At 46.9% G+C, this 17,431-nt stretch overlaps 1 protein-coding gene across 1 annotated transcript in view; it reads left to right on the top strand.

Moving 5' to 3' along the window:
- The first annotated feature begins 8,946 nt into the window (after positions 1-8,946).
- The window catches only part of NAA20 (N(alpha)-acetyltransferase 20, NatB catalytic subunit), a 33,626-nt gene continuing 25,141 nt past the window's right edge, over positions 8,947-17,431 (top strand). The window contains exons 1-3 of the mRNA XM_030196229.1: positions 8,947-9,089; positions 12,389-12,413; positions 12,792-12,882. Coding sequence (XP_030052089.1) covers positions 9,037-9,089; positions 12,389-12,413; positions 12,792-12,882 — 169 coding nt within the window. The 5' untranslated portion in view covers positions 8,947-9,036. The remainder of the gene's footprint in view (positions 9,090-12,388; positions 12,414-12,791; positions 12,883-17,431) is intronic.

The following is a 17,431-nucleotide window of genomic DNA, read 5'->3' as shown; positions in this document are numbered from 1 at the left end:
AAACAACACGCACTAGACAATGGAGAAAGGACAATCTAGACCCATGAAGCAAGGGAAACAGTAATTCTCCATCAACAGGTGGGAGAATGCAGGCAGACTGGATAGTGTAATCCCTCAGGTGGAACCGGTGTACAGCATATTCTTCCAGCTTAGGGAGTCCCTCCTTTTAAAGCCTCAGAGCATATTCAGACTCCCATATATAAGCTGTGGCCCCTCATCCTTCAGCCTGTCCCACATCTGTTGCTGCTAATGTACCTATGGAGGGAATAGTGGGAAGAAAGCATGTGTCACGATCTCTGGCTTCTCTGACACTGGGATAAACGTGAGCTCTTGGGCTACTGCCGTAAAGCGGCAGCAGTAGGCAAAACCCCCCAACCAGAACTGGATTACCAAACAAAGAAAGACAGGAGCTGCAGATGCAGACAAACAAGGCAAGAACACACAGGGCTAGAGATTGGAGTGGAACTAAGCTATAGGCAAGCAAAGCTGGAAAGACAGGACTGGACCAACTGGACTTCACCTGCGGTGGCTGCCGTTCCCCAGAGGTTGAGCCCCTAGGTGCGGGCGGCCTGCAGGACTTCAGGATCCCACACAAGACACACAGTACAGGAACAAGCTAGATTGAAGCAGAGTTAGGGTTCAGAGGGGAAAGGAATAAACATGAGAGGGAAGGCAGAATACTAGGCTAGGACTCACAGACAAATAACACAACACTAGGCAGAAAACAGATAGACTAAGGAACAGGGACTGAAAGCTGTCAAGCAGCCACTAGGAGAGATACAATCAATATGCTAAAAGCTAAACTACACACAGACTGAACAGGAACCAGCAAGACAAACAGTCAAGAAACAAGACTAGGAAGTAATAAAACTAAGCTAACCAACACAGACTGAACAAGAACCAGACAAGGAATTCAGACAAGAAGCTAAACTAGGCAGAATTGCAACAGAGCACACCAACTCACCCAGAGACCTTTGGCAATGCAAAGGCAAAGTAGCAAAGCCCACAGGTGCTTAATAAAGACCATCACCTGCTGAGGCTCAGCTGCAGGAATCCTAAGACAAGTACGGGTGCTGCTTATGGACAAACAAGGCAAGCAATTCTGGCATACAGGAAGATCCGGCCCGGCCCGGCCTCTGACACAGGCTTGGGAAACAGCAACAGCTAGTCTATAGCAGTCACTGGTACTGACCACCAGAGGGTGAGGGGAGCACAAACCAGGAAAACAGTCATAATCATGACAGCATGGCTGCATTTCCCTGCTGTCTAAGTAAGCAGCTCTGCTTTCCTGGCTTTGCTTATATTCTAGGCCTGTTGGGAGGGAGGGACTAATGTATCTATCCAAACCCAAAGGAACCTTGAGGAGCTCTGCTGAGAAGGGAGGAACCAGCTGGTGAGCTCCTGCTGCCATCTTTACATTTGACTGGATTGACCACCTTCCTTGCAGTGAACCCTGCAGTGGACACCTGGAAGGGAAAGGGTGCACATTTTTTAGTGCCACATTAGGGACAGAATGGAAAAAGCATAAGAAAAACCACTTGGAACCCACAGACAAAGGAGAAAGCCTGTAAAGAAGGGGAAGAACTGGGCCATAGAGGTAAGAAGGGGACCCCAAAAGAGAGAAAGGATAGAGCTGCAGAAGGGCAGGCAGTGCTTAGGAAACCTGCAGAAAGTATGGAGAGAACCAAGTAGCTAAGAGAGTGACTGGCTACAGAGTGAAATGACCTGAGAAGTCTCCAAAGAGCTGCAGAGAGGGAGAGACTGTTGGAGGCTCAGCAGTGAACCTTGCAGATAGGGACAGCCACCTGAGGAAATAAAATACCTGGGGTCCATTATCTTTCTCTCTTCCCTCCCTCCCTCCCTTCCTCCCATTCTACTACTGTCCAGCACCTCTCCCTCCCTCCCCTTCACCTCCATGAGCAGCGATACAAACTTGGTGGTGAGCAGCACTAAGCTCTTCTCATGGCTACTGGAGCTCACTGTCTCGGCCATAACTTCCACCAGTGGCCCCTCTAGTTCTGTATCTCTCCCACTCGGGGTTTAGCATCTGCCACCCCTCTCAATCCCCCCCCCCCCCCTGCCAGTCTACCTTAAAGTGGTCAAGAAGAAACAGGAAAGAGGGACTAATTTCCATGAGTCAAAGAGTAGCAACCAAACAGTGGAAATGACCAAGGACCAGGGTGTAGCCAAAATGTTTTTTAAAAGTCTTTAATAAACAAATGTACATAAAACCATGTGGAGAAGTGCATAACCATACAAAAGGAAAAATAATATCCTAAACAACATTTTTTGCTCTTTTATATCAATCCTCCTCAAAAGTTAAGAACATAAGCATTGCCATACTGGGCCAAACCGAAGGTCCATCAAGCTCAGTATCCTGTTTCCAACAGTTGCCAATGGCATGATCCAAAAACAGTACATTTTATGCTGCTTATCCTAGAAATACTATACTTTAAAGTCCAAACTAAGAAATTTCCTCATAATTTAAGACAAAGGAAGTATCCACAGAAGGTACTTAGATGTGCTTACTTTCAAGCCAAGTATAATAACAGGGATCTTTTACTTCAAGGTAAGCAACGGCTTAAGCCAGCAGATCCAATGATGACCTTTGTTATGTGGTTTACACCAGGAGGTGAGGCAGCAGCTGGGATTATCAAACGACATTGGGATATTATGAAAACGCACCCAGTGTTTGCGAATTATCACCTGAGGATAGCATTTTCTCGATCAAAAAATTTGAAAGAATTACTTAGTCCGAATCAATTGCCTACTCTTCAAATTGAGAGATCCATTGAGGCATTGGAACACTATAAATGTAACAAATCAAATTGTAAGACCTGTATGATAAGAACACAAGCTAATAACTTTGTCCACAACAATCGGACTTATTACCTACGACATCACACAACGTGTCAGGCAAACGTAGTATATTTGGCTAAATGTCCTTGCAATAAGATTTACATTGGAAAGACTTGCAGATCATTACATGCTAGAATGACCGAGCATCGCTCAAGGATTTCCACAAAATGTATCAGAGCACCGTTTGTGCAACATTGTACACTATAGGCACAAACGGTGAATGATTTGTCATGTATGGCCATTGATCATGTAGACTCCACATGACAAGGAGGAGATATTAATAAGAGATTGTTATAGTGGGAATTATTTTGGATATATCAGCTCAATTCTTTAGAACCCAGGGGACTTAATACTTATTTACACAGGAGTTGTTACATGTGAGCTGGAGGCAGTTTACCGCCTTTGCAGCGTCAGTTCCTTGAATGATTCCAGCCATTTCCGGTATACTCGCAGTTATAAGACACCACCGCCATTATGTTGAGCATGACGGCATGATTTATGAAAGGGTCATTAAAGAAGAGAGAGAAAGATCTCTTTGCTTAAGCTCTGTGAACAGATATATGCCCTGATCTCCCCCAAGGTATTTTCTAGGAAGTATGCAAATGTTTAGTTAGCTTTCTAATAGAACTATTTTTCAGTTACTTGTTACTGTTTGCTATTTGCACATTTTTTTCCAACTGTTCCAAGTTCTGAGAATAAACACAATTGTTTGTTCGTTCTGCCTATCTGGACTGATAAAAATCCTGGTGGTTTGTGTTTTGGGTCTGTGAGTGCTTTCTGGGAACTGTGGGACCACTGGGAGTGTGGCCCCAGTAATCTAGAAATCACCAGGGATAATTTGGGAGTGGGAGACTCTCCCAGAGGCGGTGTGACCCAGTCGGTGGGAGAAGGGTGCTAATGTAGAGCACAAGCAGCAGGTGCAGGCAGACCTGAGCTGTGCTGGGGATAGACCCTCTAAGTGGCTGCAGAGTAGCCCCAGCAGGTGGCTAGGTGCTTCATGACATAAGCTTTCAACACTATCATCTTAGTTAAATCAAAATCTGGTTGATCTAATAAATCCATAGCGATCTCTTCCACATTTTGTTGTAGCATAGTAACATAGTAAATGATGGCAGATAAACACCTGAACAGTCCATCCAATCTGCCCAACAGTCACACTAATTATCAAGTCATGATGGTGTCCATCTATCAAGGAAGGAACAAAGTATCTTTAGCAACAGACTGGCTAAAGTACTACAGAGGGTTTAAATTAAATTTCCTAGGAATGGGTGAGAGCAGCACCCAAAGTCATTAATAACCCTCAGAAGGGCAAGACATCAAATACCTTTATAGACAGGTAAAAAAGAGTAAAATCTGGAGAGCCTTCTATAGCAATGCCCGTAGTATGGGAAAGCTGTCAGGAAAGCAAAGAGTCAAACGGAGGAAAAGATAGCCGATACAGTAAAATTGGGGGACAAGTAGTTCCACCCCAGCTTGCACCATTTCCGGTGCTAGCGGAAAAATTAAAAAAATATTTCCACGGGGGTTACCCCGTGGTAATCAGGAAGCGTCACACAGTGCCCAGTTACCATTGGGTTAGTGTGAGAGCATAGGCGTAGTTTGACTGTTTCATTTGGGGGGGGCAAAGAATGGGCGGGGCATATTAGCATATCATTTGCATATATACATATGCAAATGAATATGCTAATGTGGAGGAAGGAATTGAATTTACAGGCAAAATATCACAGATGCACATTTCAAAAAGCTGACACATTTCAATTAATAAATTATGAATAAAATACTTTTATCTACCTTTGTTGTCTGATCATTTAGTTTTTCTATTCGCTTTGGTCCCAGTGTCTTCTGTTTTATTCAGTGTCTTCTTTCCAGTAGGCTTCCCTCTGCTTCCCACCCTTCGCAGTCCCATCCATCTCTTGCTCCTTCCCTCTGCTCCCCACCCCTCGCAGTCCCATCCATCTCCTGCTCCTTCCCTCTGCTTCCCACCTCTCGCAGTCCCATCCATCTCTTGCTCCTTCCCTCTGCTTCCCACCCCTCCCAGTCCCATCCATCTCTTGCTCCTTCCCTCTGCTTCCCACCCCTCTTAGTCCCATTCATCTCCTGCTCCTTCCCTCTGCTCCCCACCCCTCCCAGTCCCATTCATCTCCTGCTCCTTCCCTCTGCTCCCACCCCTCCCAGTCCCATCCATCTTCCCTCTGCTCCCCCCCCCCGCCGCGAGGTCCAAGATGGTGACTCCGTTTACCCCCTCTCTTCCTCCCTCCCTCCCTCCGCCGCAGGCAACAGTCTTCAGCTTTTTCAGCGTTCCTGGCAGCGGTAGCGATGTACACGCTGCCTTCGGTCTGCCCCGGAAGCCTTCTCTTCAAGTTCCTGTTCCCACCTATGCGGGAACAGGAACTTGAAGAGAAGGCTTCGGGGCAGAGCAAAAGGCAGCGTGTACATCGCTACCGCTGCCAGGAACGCTGGAAAAGACTGCTGCCTGCGGCGGAGGGAGGGAGGAAGAGAGAGGGGTAGACGGACACGCTCCTCTCCGTCCGCTACTCCGCTTGGCTTCCCTGCCCTCTCTATCTGCGTCCCGCCTTCCTCTGACGTCAGAGGAAGGCGGGGCGCAGACAGAGAGAGCAGGGAAGCCAAGCGGATGGAGAGAAGCGCGTGCATGCATGTGTTTTTTTTTTTAAACTAATGGCGCGGCGGCGCCTCATCGTCGTTTGGGGGGGCATTGCCCCCCCTCGCCCCCCCCAGTCTATGCCTATGTGTGAGAGCCCTTACCGCTACCTCAACAGATAGATTTAAGTGCTCCCCTCCCCCCGAAATGGTGATGCAGCAAGTGCAAACATATCGCACAGCCATTTCATTTTTGGATTTCATCCCCTGCAGTAAAAGGGGGACCTGACAGGCGTAAAAAACAGCTTAGTAAAATGGCCCCTTATTTTCAATGGGCAGTGTCGGCATGATTGCACTGGCAGCCACTTGTGCCACTTTGTAGAAGGGGGAGGGGTTGGGTTAGTACATTTAGGAGCTCGCTCTCTTTTTTTTTTTTTAAGATGGATCACATAGACACAGATCACCTCATTCACAGTTTTTAAGCCGCAACGCTGCCTAGCTACTATCAAGGAGGTTTAATAGTTGACCTGCCAAGTCTCCCGCATTCAGTGGGAGACTCCCGCTTTGGCGGGCCATCTCCCGCTCTCTCGCCAAAGCGGGAAAGTCTTCCGCTGAGATGTAATTGGTTTTTTTTACCACCGCCGCCGCTGCTTCTTCCATGCAGCAGCGGCGGAAAAACAAACAAACAAAAAAAAGCAAACGCGGAGCAGCAGCACTGCCTTCAGGCATGCGCTGTCAGTTCTGTCAGTCCTCTGTCCCTGGAACTCTAAGTTGACATCAGCGGGAGCAGAGGACCAGCAGAGTCAACAGTGCATGCTTGAAGGCTGCTGCGGCCCCGTGTTTGCTTTTTTTTTTTTCGTGGTTGCTGCACAGAGCAGAGGCTGCATCGTGGAGGGAGACCATCAGGATGAAAAGTTGAAGCCAATGGTTGGTCTCCGTTTCTCCTTCAACAAAGTAAGCAAACGGTAACCTCTGACCTGCTGCATCCACGTTGTCATTCTTATATTGTTGGTAGCATTTAACATTTTTTTTATCTCCCTTATATTTTCAAAACATTGCTGGCTTGTGCAGTATACAGATGTACACAGAGGAAGTATAATAAGGGAATAACTTTTCATAGGTAATTTGTTAGAAAGTGTAATCAGTGTGTAATTTGGAGGGGCTGGTTATAGGGACGCCCTAGCACTGTTATATGCAGAGATTTTTTTCTCAAGTTAAATGGCCTCTAAAACAGACATAATGTTATGAGAATCAGGTGTTCAACATTCAGAGTTTCTATTTATTTATTTACTTATTTATATAATTTATATCCCATATTAAATATGAATTGTGTTGAAACCTGGGAGCATTTAAAATCTTTTTTTTTCCTATGCCTATATCAAAAGAAATTCAAGATGACATAAGGTAGAGTGGGTGGAGCCAAGGCAGAGTGGGCGTGGCTTGGGCATGTACTAAAATCTCCCTCTCAAAAATCGGACGGGACCCCTTGGCAGCTCTGTAATAGACAGGAAATGAAGTGAAGTCAGAAGAACGCTGAAACCAATTAGGTCAGTCTAAGTTTCCCCTTCCCAGCGCAGCTGTCATCCCCATTCACTCAAAACAAAGCAAGCAAACCTAAGAGCTGCTGCATCCACCTTGTCGTCGCTTATTGTTGGTAGCATTTTTATTTAATCTCACTTATATTTTCAAACATGCCAGCTTGTGCAGAATATGGATGTACACAGAACTATAATAACGGAATAACTTTTCATAGGTAGAGTAGTAATTTGTTATAAATTTTAAATCAGTGGTCAGTTGGAGGGGGCTGGTTATAGGAACACCCTAGCATGTGTTATATTCATGCAGAGATTTTTTTCTCCTGGTAATGGGCCACTAAAACAGACATTATGTTATGAGAATCAGGTGCTCAACATTCAGAGTTTCTGTCTATTTATTTATTATGACATGATTATCCCACATTTAACATGTATTAGGTTGAAACCAGGGAGCATTTGAAAGCTTTTTTTTTTTCCTATGCCTAGATCAAAAGAGAAAGATGGTTTGTGGGAACTTGCTCCTTCTGTTTTGAAGAATGCAGTGATATATTATAAAAATGCACTTAATATTGTTTATTACTATTATTCATTACTGGTTGATATACAGCAGAAGTTAACCAAGTCAACTTCATGCTTTGTAACATAATTTTTAATAGCATTTTCTCAGTTATTACCCAGTACAAATACAATTATAATGTTAATTATACGACCATGTCTGCCTCTTATGGTAGTTAGGATAACCTGGTCCTGGAGTTACCCAAGGCAGTCAGGTTTGTCAGGATATTGGCAATGAATATTCATGAGAGAGATTTGCATACAGTGGAGGCAGTGCTTGTTGTGAAATGCTTTGATCTGTACATCTGTTGTGTTATTTTGGCAGGTGGAAACAGTCAGGTGGGCTTATAGGGAGGGAGGGGAGTACGGGAGGAAAAGGGTTCTTGGGGTATGTTTTCTGTAAAACTTTTTATTGTGCCATGTTGGATGGTTTACTGTTTTTTCTTGTTCTGTATGAAGCTTATCAACCAATATGTTTTACTTTTAATAAAGATGATTAAAACATAAAAAAATAAGTTTTGGATGTTACTGAATTCTATTATTCTGTCTCACTGTGTTTCCAGTTTTGGCATTTATATCTCACATTTTCCCACTCATGAATAATCGATTTGTGTATCTAAAAGGTAAACTTTTACAAAACAGATGAAGATGTGATTCCATGTGCCCCAATGAAAGGAGAGTTTAATTCTACTTCCATTTAATATCAATATATTCCATCATCTTTAATACCAGGCTTCCCAAGGCAGATTACAACATTTAAGATGAACCCATCAAGAAACAGGATATCCTCACTGAAATTTGACCATCTGTTTTGTATACAGTGTATTTATTTAGTTTTTAGAGTAGAAAAATGAGCACAAAATACAGAGTTTAAAATTTCTGTTTCTACCAGCTATAATAATTTTGTAAGCTGTGTTAGTGATATTCAATTGTTATTTAATATTTATATCTACATATGGAAAGCTGTCCAATAAGTTAAAAAAAACCCAAAACACTTTTGTTCTCCATCTTTTAAGGCACTGCATAGCCAATTAAACAGCTTTAGACTTGTTACTGATGGACCAACAATTAAGAAAAAAACGACAATGCGGATGCAGCAGCTCATAGATTTGCTTGCTTTGTTTTGAGTGAACGAGGATGACGGCTGCGCTGGGAAGGGGAAACTTGTACTACTGTACTAATTGGCTTCCTTGCTTACAGTGGACTAGATAGGTCCACTTCCACTCCTGTTTATTAAACCTCCTTGGCTACAATGGGCCGCTGCCCTAACTTTGACCTATTTTCACAGGCACTGGCAGTCCTTTTCTGTAGGGAAAAAAAACGCCCGGCAAAAGCGTCAGCTCACAAAACGCATGCGTATTGAATTTGTGACGCAATAAGGGCTTATAATAAGCTTAGCTTCTGCACCCGGAAGCGACCGTCGCTGGGCTCCAGGGAGCACTTCCGGTGCTGCCTGAGATTGGAAATTGGAATCTTTCAAGGCAGAACGATGACTTCACTGAGAGCTTTCACGTGTGACGACCTGTTCCGATTCAATAACATGTAAACAGCGGGCAAGGGGACTTGGGCAAGCCGTACCACGAGCAGCATTACTGCAGGGTAGATGCGCAGCTGCAGGGAACTTGTAGTGTGGGTCCCTTCTGTATTTCGCCTCTGTCCAGCGTTCGAGGGGATGGAGTGATGCTGCACGCGTGGGAAAAGCTGAAGCTCGCGGCTAGTCCTGCTTTATTGTGCCTCATCTTACTGCTGTGCAGCTGGCAGCTCTTTATCCGTTATAGAAATGTGGTAGCGGGGGAAGGGGGGGGGGAAGCTTTAGCTAATTTGTAGGGAACATGTTTAATAAGTAGGATCTGTCTGGAAATATAAGGTACTCCCCCCCCCCCCACACACACACCTCAGAAAAAATGCCATAGTGAGATCTATATTCATTAAAGCCCATTTGATGTCACTTAGTTGTTTCAGCTGCTGTTGAAGCTCTTTCTTTAGAGTTCTGAAACAGTGAGGTGATATAATTTAAGTGTTAAAATACAGATTATATTGAAGTCCATCTCTGGGATTTGGTGTTCGCCTATTACTCTATCATAAGATGAAGTTTGAAAACTTGGTATGTGATGTCATTCAAGTTTGAACACCCCCCCCCCCCCCCGGTTCACAGAGCTAGCTGTTGCTGGTGCATTAATGCAGACTCAGCCCATTCACTTGGGGGGGGGGGGGGTCCTTTTTCCAAGCTGCGGTAAAAAGGGCCCTGCGCTAGTGGCGGGGTTGGTTTTTGCTGCGTGTTGTGGCCCATTTTACAGTAGCAGATAAAAATGCATGCACTGCCTCCCAGTGAGGTGGTGATAAGGGCTACCGCGCTAACCTAGTGGTAACCGGGTAGTGGGTGGCACTGCCTGATTATGGCCGGGTTAGTGCAGCGCTAGAAATTCTCTCTATTTTTCCCACTGCGGGAAATGGCATGCACTGGGGCTGGAACTACCACTAGTGCCTGCACTGGGCTGGTGGTAGTTCCAGACTAGTTTACGGCATGCCTTTGAATGGGCTGTGTCTGCATTGTTGCACAGTAGCTGCTAGCACAGCATTGTAAACGGGGGAAGTTTGTACAAGGAGTACAGTCTTGTAAGCGTCCAGAGTAGATCATAAGAAAGGAACTGATGATGAGGTGGCTTAATGTAGTATACCTGTAGAAACCATCAGAAAAAATGATATTGATTTGTTGCTCATTAAGCACTGAATCTAATGCTGCTCTGTTTCCTTTAAAAGGATAGAAGGAAGGAAGGAAAGGCTCCAGTTGTAGTGTTCCAACCATAGGCACTAGCTCTGTAGGTGCTTGACCACCCCCAATATTGAACAAACTCCTTGACTGTGTGTAGGGAGAGGTAATTTCCATTGAGTTTAGCACCTCCAATAATTTTGAAAATTTGGCTCCTATTGTTCCAGCAGATAGATTTCTTTCAGCTTAGATAGAGAACATGATTTAAGGCCTTTTTTGCACAGACTTTCTTTTCATTGTTTGCTTGATTGCTGTCTTTGCTGGCTGATCTTCCCCAAGGGATAATTGATTGGTGAAGTTTTAATTCTGTGCTGAGTCTTGGTTGCCTCAGCCCATCTATGGGGGAAATTGTACTAACTCCCATCCCCACGCCATGCACCCTCCCTGCCCATTTTCAAGTCCTTACTCAAGGCCCACCTCTTCTCCCTTGCTTTTGGCACCTAACCACCTTCCCATTCCTGATACCTACACTGACTACATAGTTTTTACCTTTATATTGTAAGCTCTCTTGAGCAGGGACTGTCCTTCCCCATGTTTAAACTTGTACAGCGCTGCGTAACCCTGGCAGCGCTATAGAAATGCTAAGTAGTAGTAGTAGTAGTCTTGATTCAACTACAACTGCAAACTCTAGGCCAATAGCTTACATTCTTATATTTATTTACTTGGATTTGTTTACTGCCTTTTTGAAGGAATTCACACTAGGCAGTGTACATCAAGAATAAGTCGCACATAAGCAATAGACAATTACAGCAGTAAAAATAATTTTTCACTAAACTAATTTACGTTTTTGGTTGGTTTTCAGCTAACAAATTATATTGACGATCATACTGTTCTCCATCCTCCTCAGTTTGGATTTAGAAGATATTATAATATAGAGGTTCTTTTGATTACTCTAGTGTCGGAGTTTTAAAAAGGTTGGACGGCTTCCTAAAGGAAAAGTCCATAGTCCATTATTAAATGGACTTGGAGAAAATCTACTATTTCTGGGATAAGCAGTATAAAATGTTTTGTACTTTTTTGGGATCTTGCCAGGTATTTGTGACCTGCATTGGCCACTGTTGGAAACAGGCTACTGGGCTTGATGGACCTTTGGTCTTTCCCAGTATGGCAATACTTTTGTACTTATGAGAGAGCTAAGTGTTTCCACAAATTTTCTCCTACATATTTTTGCTAGTTTTTAGAAGAGTGAAGGTGAAAATAATAGCCACGCATATTTTTTGCTCCTAGAAATAAGCAGTGACTTTTCCCCAAGTCCATTTTAATAATGGTTTATGAACTTTTCTTTTAGGAAGATATCCAAACCTTTTTTAAACCCCATTAAACTAACTACTTTTACTACACTCTCTGGCAACAAATTCCAGAGTTTAATTATACGTTGAGTGAAGAAAACATTTTCCCAATTCGTTTTAATTTTTCTACTTTGTAGTTTCATTGCGTGCTCCCTAGTCCTAGTATTTTTGGAAAGAGTAAACAAGCGATTCACATCTACCGGTTCCACTTCACTCATTATTTTATAGACCTCTATCATATCTCCCCTCAGCCTTGCTGCTTTGCTGTATGCATAAAAAGAGCTATCACTAGGGGTAAAATTAAAAACCATAACATCTTTGTACAGGGTCTTGTAAGGTTGTGCCTTTAGTGTTAAACTCTCAGGGCCACATCTATAAAAGGATATTGATAGGTGAAGTCAATTGAGAGATCATTAAAATGGTGTATGGTGTGCACTGTAAACTGTACACACAGTGGAGAAATTGAAGGATCAAGATGTACTTTTGTTAGAAGAAAGAAAGGGGTGATATGATACAACCAAACTTTAGGTTTCGGCCAAAACCGGGTGATAAGTTTTGGCAGAAAGCATTAAGACAGCTTCGGTACTTAGATCTAATGCTAATTTATCATTGTACAACATATTTTCCCATGTCATACTGTGCCCTGCTTGTGTTTTGCTCCAGGATGCCCTAGCCATGTACTCGCTGGGAATGTTGTGTATGTAGCCTGCTGTTGCTGAACTTTCTAGTTTCATGTGAATTTAATGGTAATAAGTGTGTAATGTTTTTTTGTTGTTTTACAGAAATTTGGATCCACTCACAGAGACTGTATCCTTTCCAACCTGTTGTGCTTGTGATAGTGCATTTGATTAGGCAGAGCATGTGTTTGAGAGAGCTTTGTTTAGCCTGCTTGTCATATTTGTGACCGCACTTAGAACAGCCCAATCAGCATGGAATCCTGTCCAAGCCTGGCCATGTGTTTTCCTGTGTTGAACTAGAACATCATAGCCTCAATTTGGCTGTTCTGCTAAGGATCCACAGAAATCGTTTTGACTGGGTGTATTGCATTGCTCCAGAGAAATTGAAAAGTACTGTTTTACTACAGTATAAAAAGAATTCTTTTTTAGTCTGCTTGGATGGTACAGGTAAATGTATTTGTTTTTGTTTTAAGATTGTACAACATGCTTCTTAACTTCCTGTCCACAGTATGGGATTCCTTTCTACCTGCAATATCTGGCCCACTGGCCAGAATACTTTATTGTGGCAGAGGCACCAGGTGGAGAACTTATGGGTTACAGTAAGTGAATTCAGCAGCTTATATTTCCATATTTAAAGCAGTTAATACTTGAAAAACATTGTCCCAGCACAATCCTGTTATTGCAGGAAGTGCTTCATAAAGTAATATGACAAGCTAGGCTTATGCTACTGTGCTGTCTAACTGAAAGGACAAAACAAAACTGCCCATTAAAACAAGAGCAATGGCTACTTATGATAAGTGATCAGAGTTCATTTCCATTTGTAAGAAAATCTGCAGCAGTACTTCTCGAACTGTGTATTAAACATCAGCATTCATTGTAGAATTACATTTGTTTACAAATAAGATTTTTCCTCCTTCCTCTCTTCTCCACCCTCCTGGAAGCGCTTTCTTATTTTTCTTTGCTACCAGTTGAATTGTGTCTTGCCCCAGCTGAAGCTATGGTGCCAGAATCCTTCATTCTCCGAGGACAAGCAGGCTGCTTGTTCTCACTGATGGGTTGACGTCCTCGGCAGCCCCCTCCATCGGAAAGTTTACTAGCAAAGGCCTTTGCTAGTCCTCGCGCGCCCATGCGCACCGCGCATGCGCGGCCGTCTTCCCGCCCGAAACCGGCTCGAGCCGGCCAGTCTTCTTTTGTCCGCGCTCGGTACGGTCGTGTTACGCCGTTCGTGCCCCAGAGAGTCGACCTCGCGCGTCCTTTTCGACGTGTTTTTTCCTTGTTTTTCTTTCAAAAAGTTCGGGAAGCGCTCCGGAAGTGTTCCGGAAGACCCTTTCGGGTTTTCTGCCCTTCCCGTAATTTTCTCAACTTTTGCCCCGTAAGTTTTCTTTCGTTGTCGGGGTAGGCCTAGTTTGGCCTCGGTCGAGATTTTTCTCCCTTTAAATTTTGGTGCTTCAATTTTCGCCATTTCGGCCTTTGATTTCGCCGGCGTGATTTTTCCGCCCATGACATCGAAGCCTTCCAGCGGCTTCAAGAAGTGCACCCAGTGCGCCCGGGTAATCTCGCTCACTGATAGGCACTCTGCGTGTCTTCAGTGTCTAGGGGCCCAGCACCGCCCTCAGAACTGCAGTCTGTGTTCCCTGTTACAAAGGCGGACTCAGGTAGCGAGATTAGCCCAGTGGAACGTTTTGTTCTCGGGCTCTTCGTCGACATCGGCACCGGAGGCATCGAGTGCATCGACGTCGTCAGCGTCCGGACCATCTTCCTTGGCTGCCGCTCCATCGACTGCATCGAGGCATCGGACCTCTGCATCGGCGCCGAGGCATCGGGCGACTGCATCGACGTCGGTGGTACCGAGACATCGTCTGCTGATGTCGTCGGACGGAGGTGCATCGTCAGGAGTGCAGGTGAGGGCTGTCCATTCCCCTGCTGGTGGCGGTGAGCCTTCGGGTGGGTCTCCTCCTACCCTGAGGGCTCCTGCGGTACAGCCCCCCCGGGATCGACCCTCTTCGGTCTCGGCCCCGAGGAAGCGACGGATGGATTCTACGTCCTCCTCGTCGGTGCCGGGGAGCTCCGGTGACATGCTTCGGAAGAAGTCGAAGAAGCATCGACACCGGTCTCCTCCCCGTGTCGGCACCGAGAGCTCTGGGTCGCCGAGGGATTCGGCACCCAGCAGGCATCGGCACCGAGAGGACCGCTCACCCTCTGTTCAGGAGGTGTCGATGCGCTCCACTCTGGACAGCCCGGAACAGCCTCCTCGCCCGGAACAGGTTCTGACGTCGACGCCTGCATCGACCTCTCAGCCTTTTTCTGCAGCCACTCTGAACGAGAGCCTCCGGGCCGTTCTCCCAGAGATTCTGGGAGAGCTGTTGCGCCCTACCCCTCCGGTACCGGCGGTGCCTGCGCCTCCGGTACCGTCGAGCGTGGCGCCGGCTGGTCCATCGCCCAGGTTGAGGTCCCCGACGTCCGGTACCGCGTGCGGTGCCGACCGCGGCCACCTCCCAGGAAGGCTCCCCGACTACGTCGGCGGAGGGAGCTTCGCCGATGCGGGCGAGGGAGTCTACCTCTCGACGCCCCCATCGTGGACGTGGCTCCACGGAGTCGAGCCGGGCGAGGTTGCAGACACAGGTCCGTGAACTTGTGTCTGACACCGAGGGTGAGGCCTCGTGGGAGGACGAAGAAGACCCCAGATATTTCTCTGACGAGGAGTCTGAGGGTCTTCCTTCTGATCCCACTCCCTCTCCTGAAAGGCAGCTTTCTCCTCCTGAGAGTCTGTCTTTCGCTTCCTTTGTCCGGGAGATGTCTACGGCCATCCCCTTCCCGGTGGTTGTGGAGGACGAGCCCAGGGCTGAAATGTTTGAGCTCCTGGACTATCCTTCTCCACCTAAGGAAGCGTCCACTGTTCCCTTGCATCATGTCCTGAAAAAGACATTGCTTGCGAACTGGACTAAGCCATTAAGTAATCCCCACATTCCCAAGAAGATCGAGTCCCAGTACCGGATCCATGGGGACCCAGAGCTGATGCGCACTCAGTTGCCTCATGACTCTGGAGTTGTGGATTTGGCCCTAAAGAAGGCTAAGAGTTCTAGGGAGCATGCTTCGGCGCCCCCGGGCAAAGACCCTAGAACCTTAGACTCCTTTGGGAGGAAGGCCTACCATTCTTCTATGCTCGTGGCCAAGATCCAGTCTTACCAGCTCTACACGAGCATACACATGCGGAACAATGTGCGGCAGTTGGCGGGCTTGGTTGATGCTCTTCCCCCTGAGCAAGCCAAGCCTTTTCAGGAGGTGGTCAGGCAGCTGAAGGCGTGCAGAAAATTCCTGGCCAGAGGAGTTTGACACTTTTGATGTTGCGTCCAGGGCCGCTGCTCAAGGTGTGGTGATGCGCAGGCTCTCATGGCTGCGTGCCGCCGACCTGGAGAATAGACTCCAGCAGCGGATTGCGGACTCGCCTTGCCGTGCGGACAACATTTTTGGGGAAAAAGTCGAGCAGGTGGTAGAGTCTCTCCACCAGCGGGACACCGCATTCGACAAGTTCTCCCGCCGGCAGCCTTCAGCATCTACCTCTACAGGTAGAAGATTTTTCGGGGGAAGGAAGACTGGTCCCTATGCTTCTGGTAAGCGTAGGTACAATCCTCCTTCCCGACAGCCTGCGGCCCAGGCTAAGCCCCAGCGCGCTCGCTCTCGTCAGCAGCGTGCGCCTCAGCAAGGCCCCGCGGCTCCCCAGCAAAAGCAAGGGGCAAGCTTTTGACTGGCTCCAGCAGAGCATAGCCGACATCCCAGTGTCAGTGCCGGGCGACCTGCCGGTCGGGGGGAGGTTGATAGCTTTTCACCAAAGGTGGCCTCTCATAACCTCCGATCAGTGGGTTCTGCAAATAGTCCGGCAAGGATACACCCTCAATTTGGCCTCAAAACCTCCAAATTGTCCACCGGGAGCTCAGTCTTACAGCTTCCAGCACAAGCAGGTACTTGCAGAGGAACTCTCCGCCCTTCTCAGCGCCAATGCGGTCGAGCCCGTGCCATCCGGGCAGGAAGGGCTGGGATTCTATTCCAGGTACTTCCTTGTGGAAAAGAAAACAGGGGGGATGCGTCCCATCCTAGACCTAAGGGCCCTGAACAAATATCTCGTAAAAGAAAAGTTCAGGATGCTTTCCCTGGGCACCCTCCTCCCCATGATTCAGCAAAACGATTGGCTATGCTCTCTGGACTTGAAGGATGCCTACACTCACATCCCGATACTGCCAGCTCACAGACAGTATCTGCGATTTCAGCTGGGCACACGCCACTTCCAGTACTGTGTGCTACCCTTTGGGCTCGCCTCTGCGCCCAGGGTGTTCACAAAGTGCCTAGCTGTGGTAGCAGCGGCACTTCGCAGGCTGGGGGTGCATGTGTTCCCATATCTCGACGATTGGCTGGTGAAGAACACATCCGAGGCAGGAGCCCTGCAGTCCATGCAGATGACTATTCGCCTACTGGAGCTACTGGGGTTTGTGATAAATTATCCAAAGTCCCATCTTCTCCCAATGCAGAGACTCGAATTCATAGGAGCTCTGCTGGATTCTCGGACGGCTCGCGCCTATCTCCCAGAGACGAGGGCCAACAACTTGTTGTCCCTCGTCTCGCGGGTGCGAGCGTCCCAGCAGATCACAGCTCGGCAGATGTTGAGATTGCTGGGCCACATGGCCTCCACAGTTCATGTGACTCCCATGGCCCGCCTTCACATGAGGTCTGCTCAATGGACCCTAGCCTCCCAGTGGTATCAGGCCGCTGGGGGTCTAGAGGACGTGATCCACCTGTCCACGAGATTTCTCAAATCCCTATATTGGTGGACGATTTGCTCCAATTTGACTCTGGGACGTCCCTTCCAAATTCCTCAGCCACAAAAGGTGCTGACCACGGATGCGTCCCTCCTGGGATGGGGAGCTCATGTCGATGGGCTTCACACCCAAGGAAGCTGGTCCCTCCAGGAACGCGATCTGCAGATCAATCTTCTGGAGTTACGAGCGATCTGGAACGCTCTGAAGGCTTTCAGAGATCGGCTGTCCCACCAAATTATCCAAATTCAGACAGACAACCAGGTTGCCATGTACTATGTCAACAAGCAGGGGGGCACCGGATCTCGCCCCCTGTGTCAGGAAGCCGTCAGCATGTGGC

Source organism: Microcaecilia unicolor, chromosome 3, assembly GCF_901765095.1.
Source record: "Microcaecilia unicolor chromosome 3, aMicUni1.1, whole genome shotgun sequence".
NCBI classification, from domain to species: Eukaryota; Metazoa; Chordata; class Amphibia; order Gymnophiona; family Siphonopidae; genus Microcaecilia; species Microcaecilia unicolor.
This window is presented reverse-complemented; position numbering and strand designations above follow the sequence as displayed.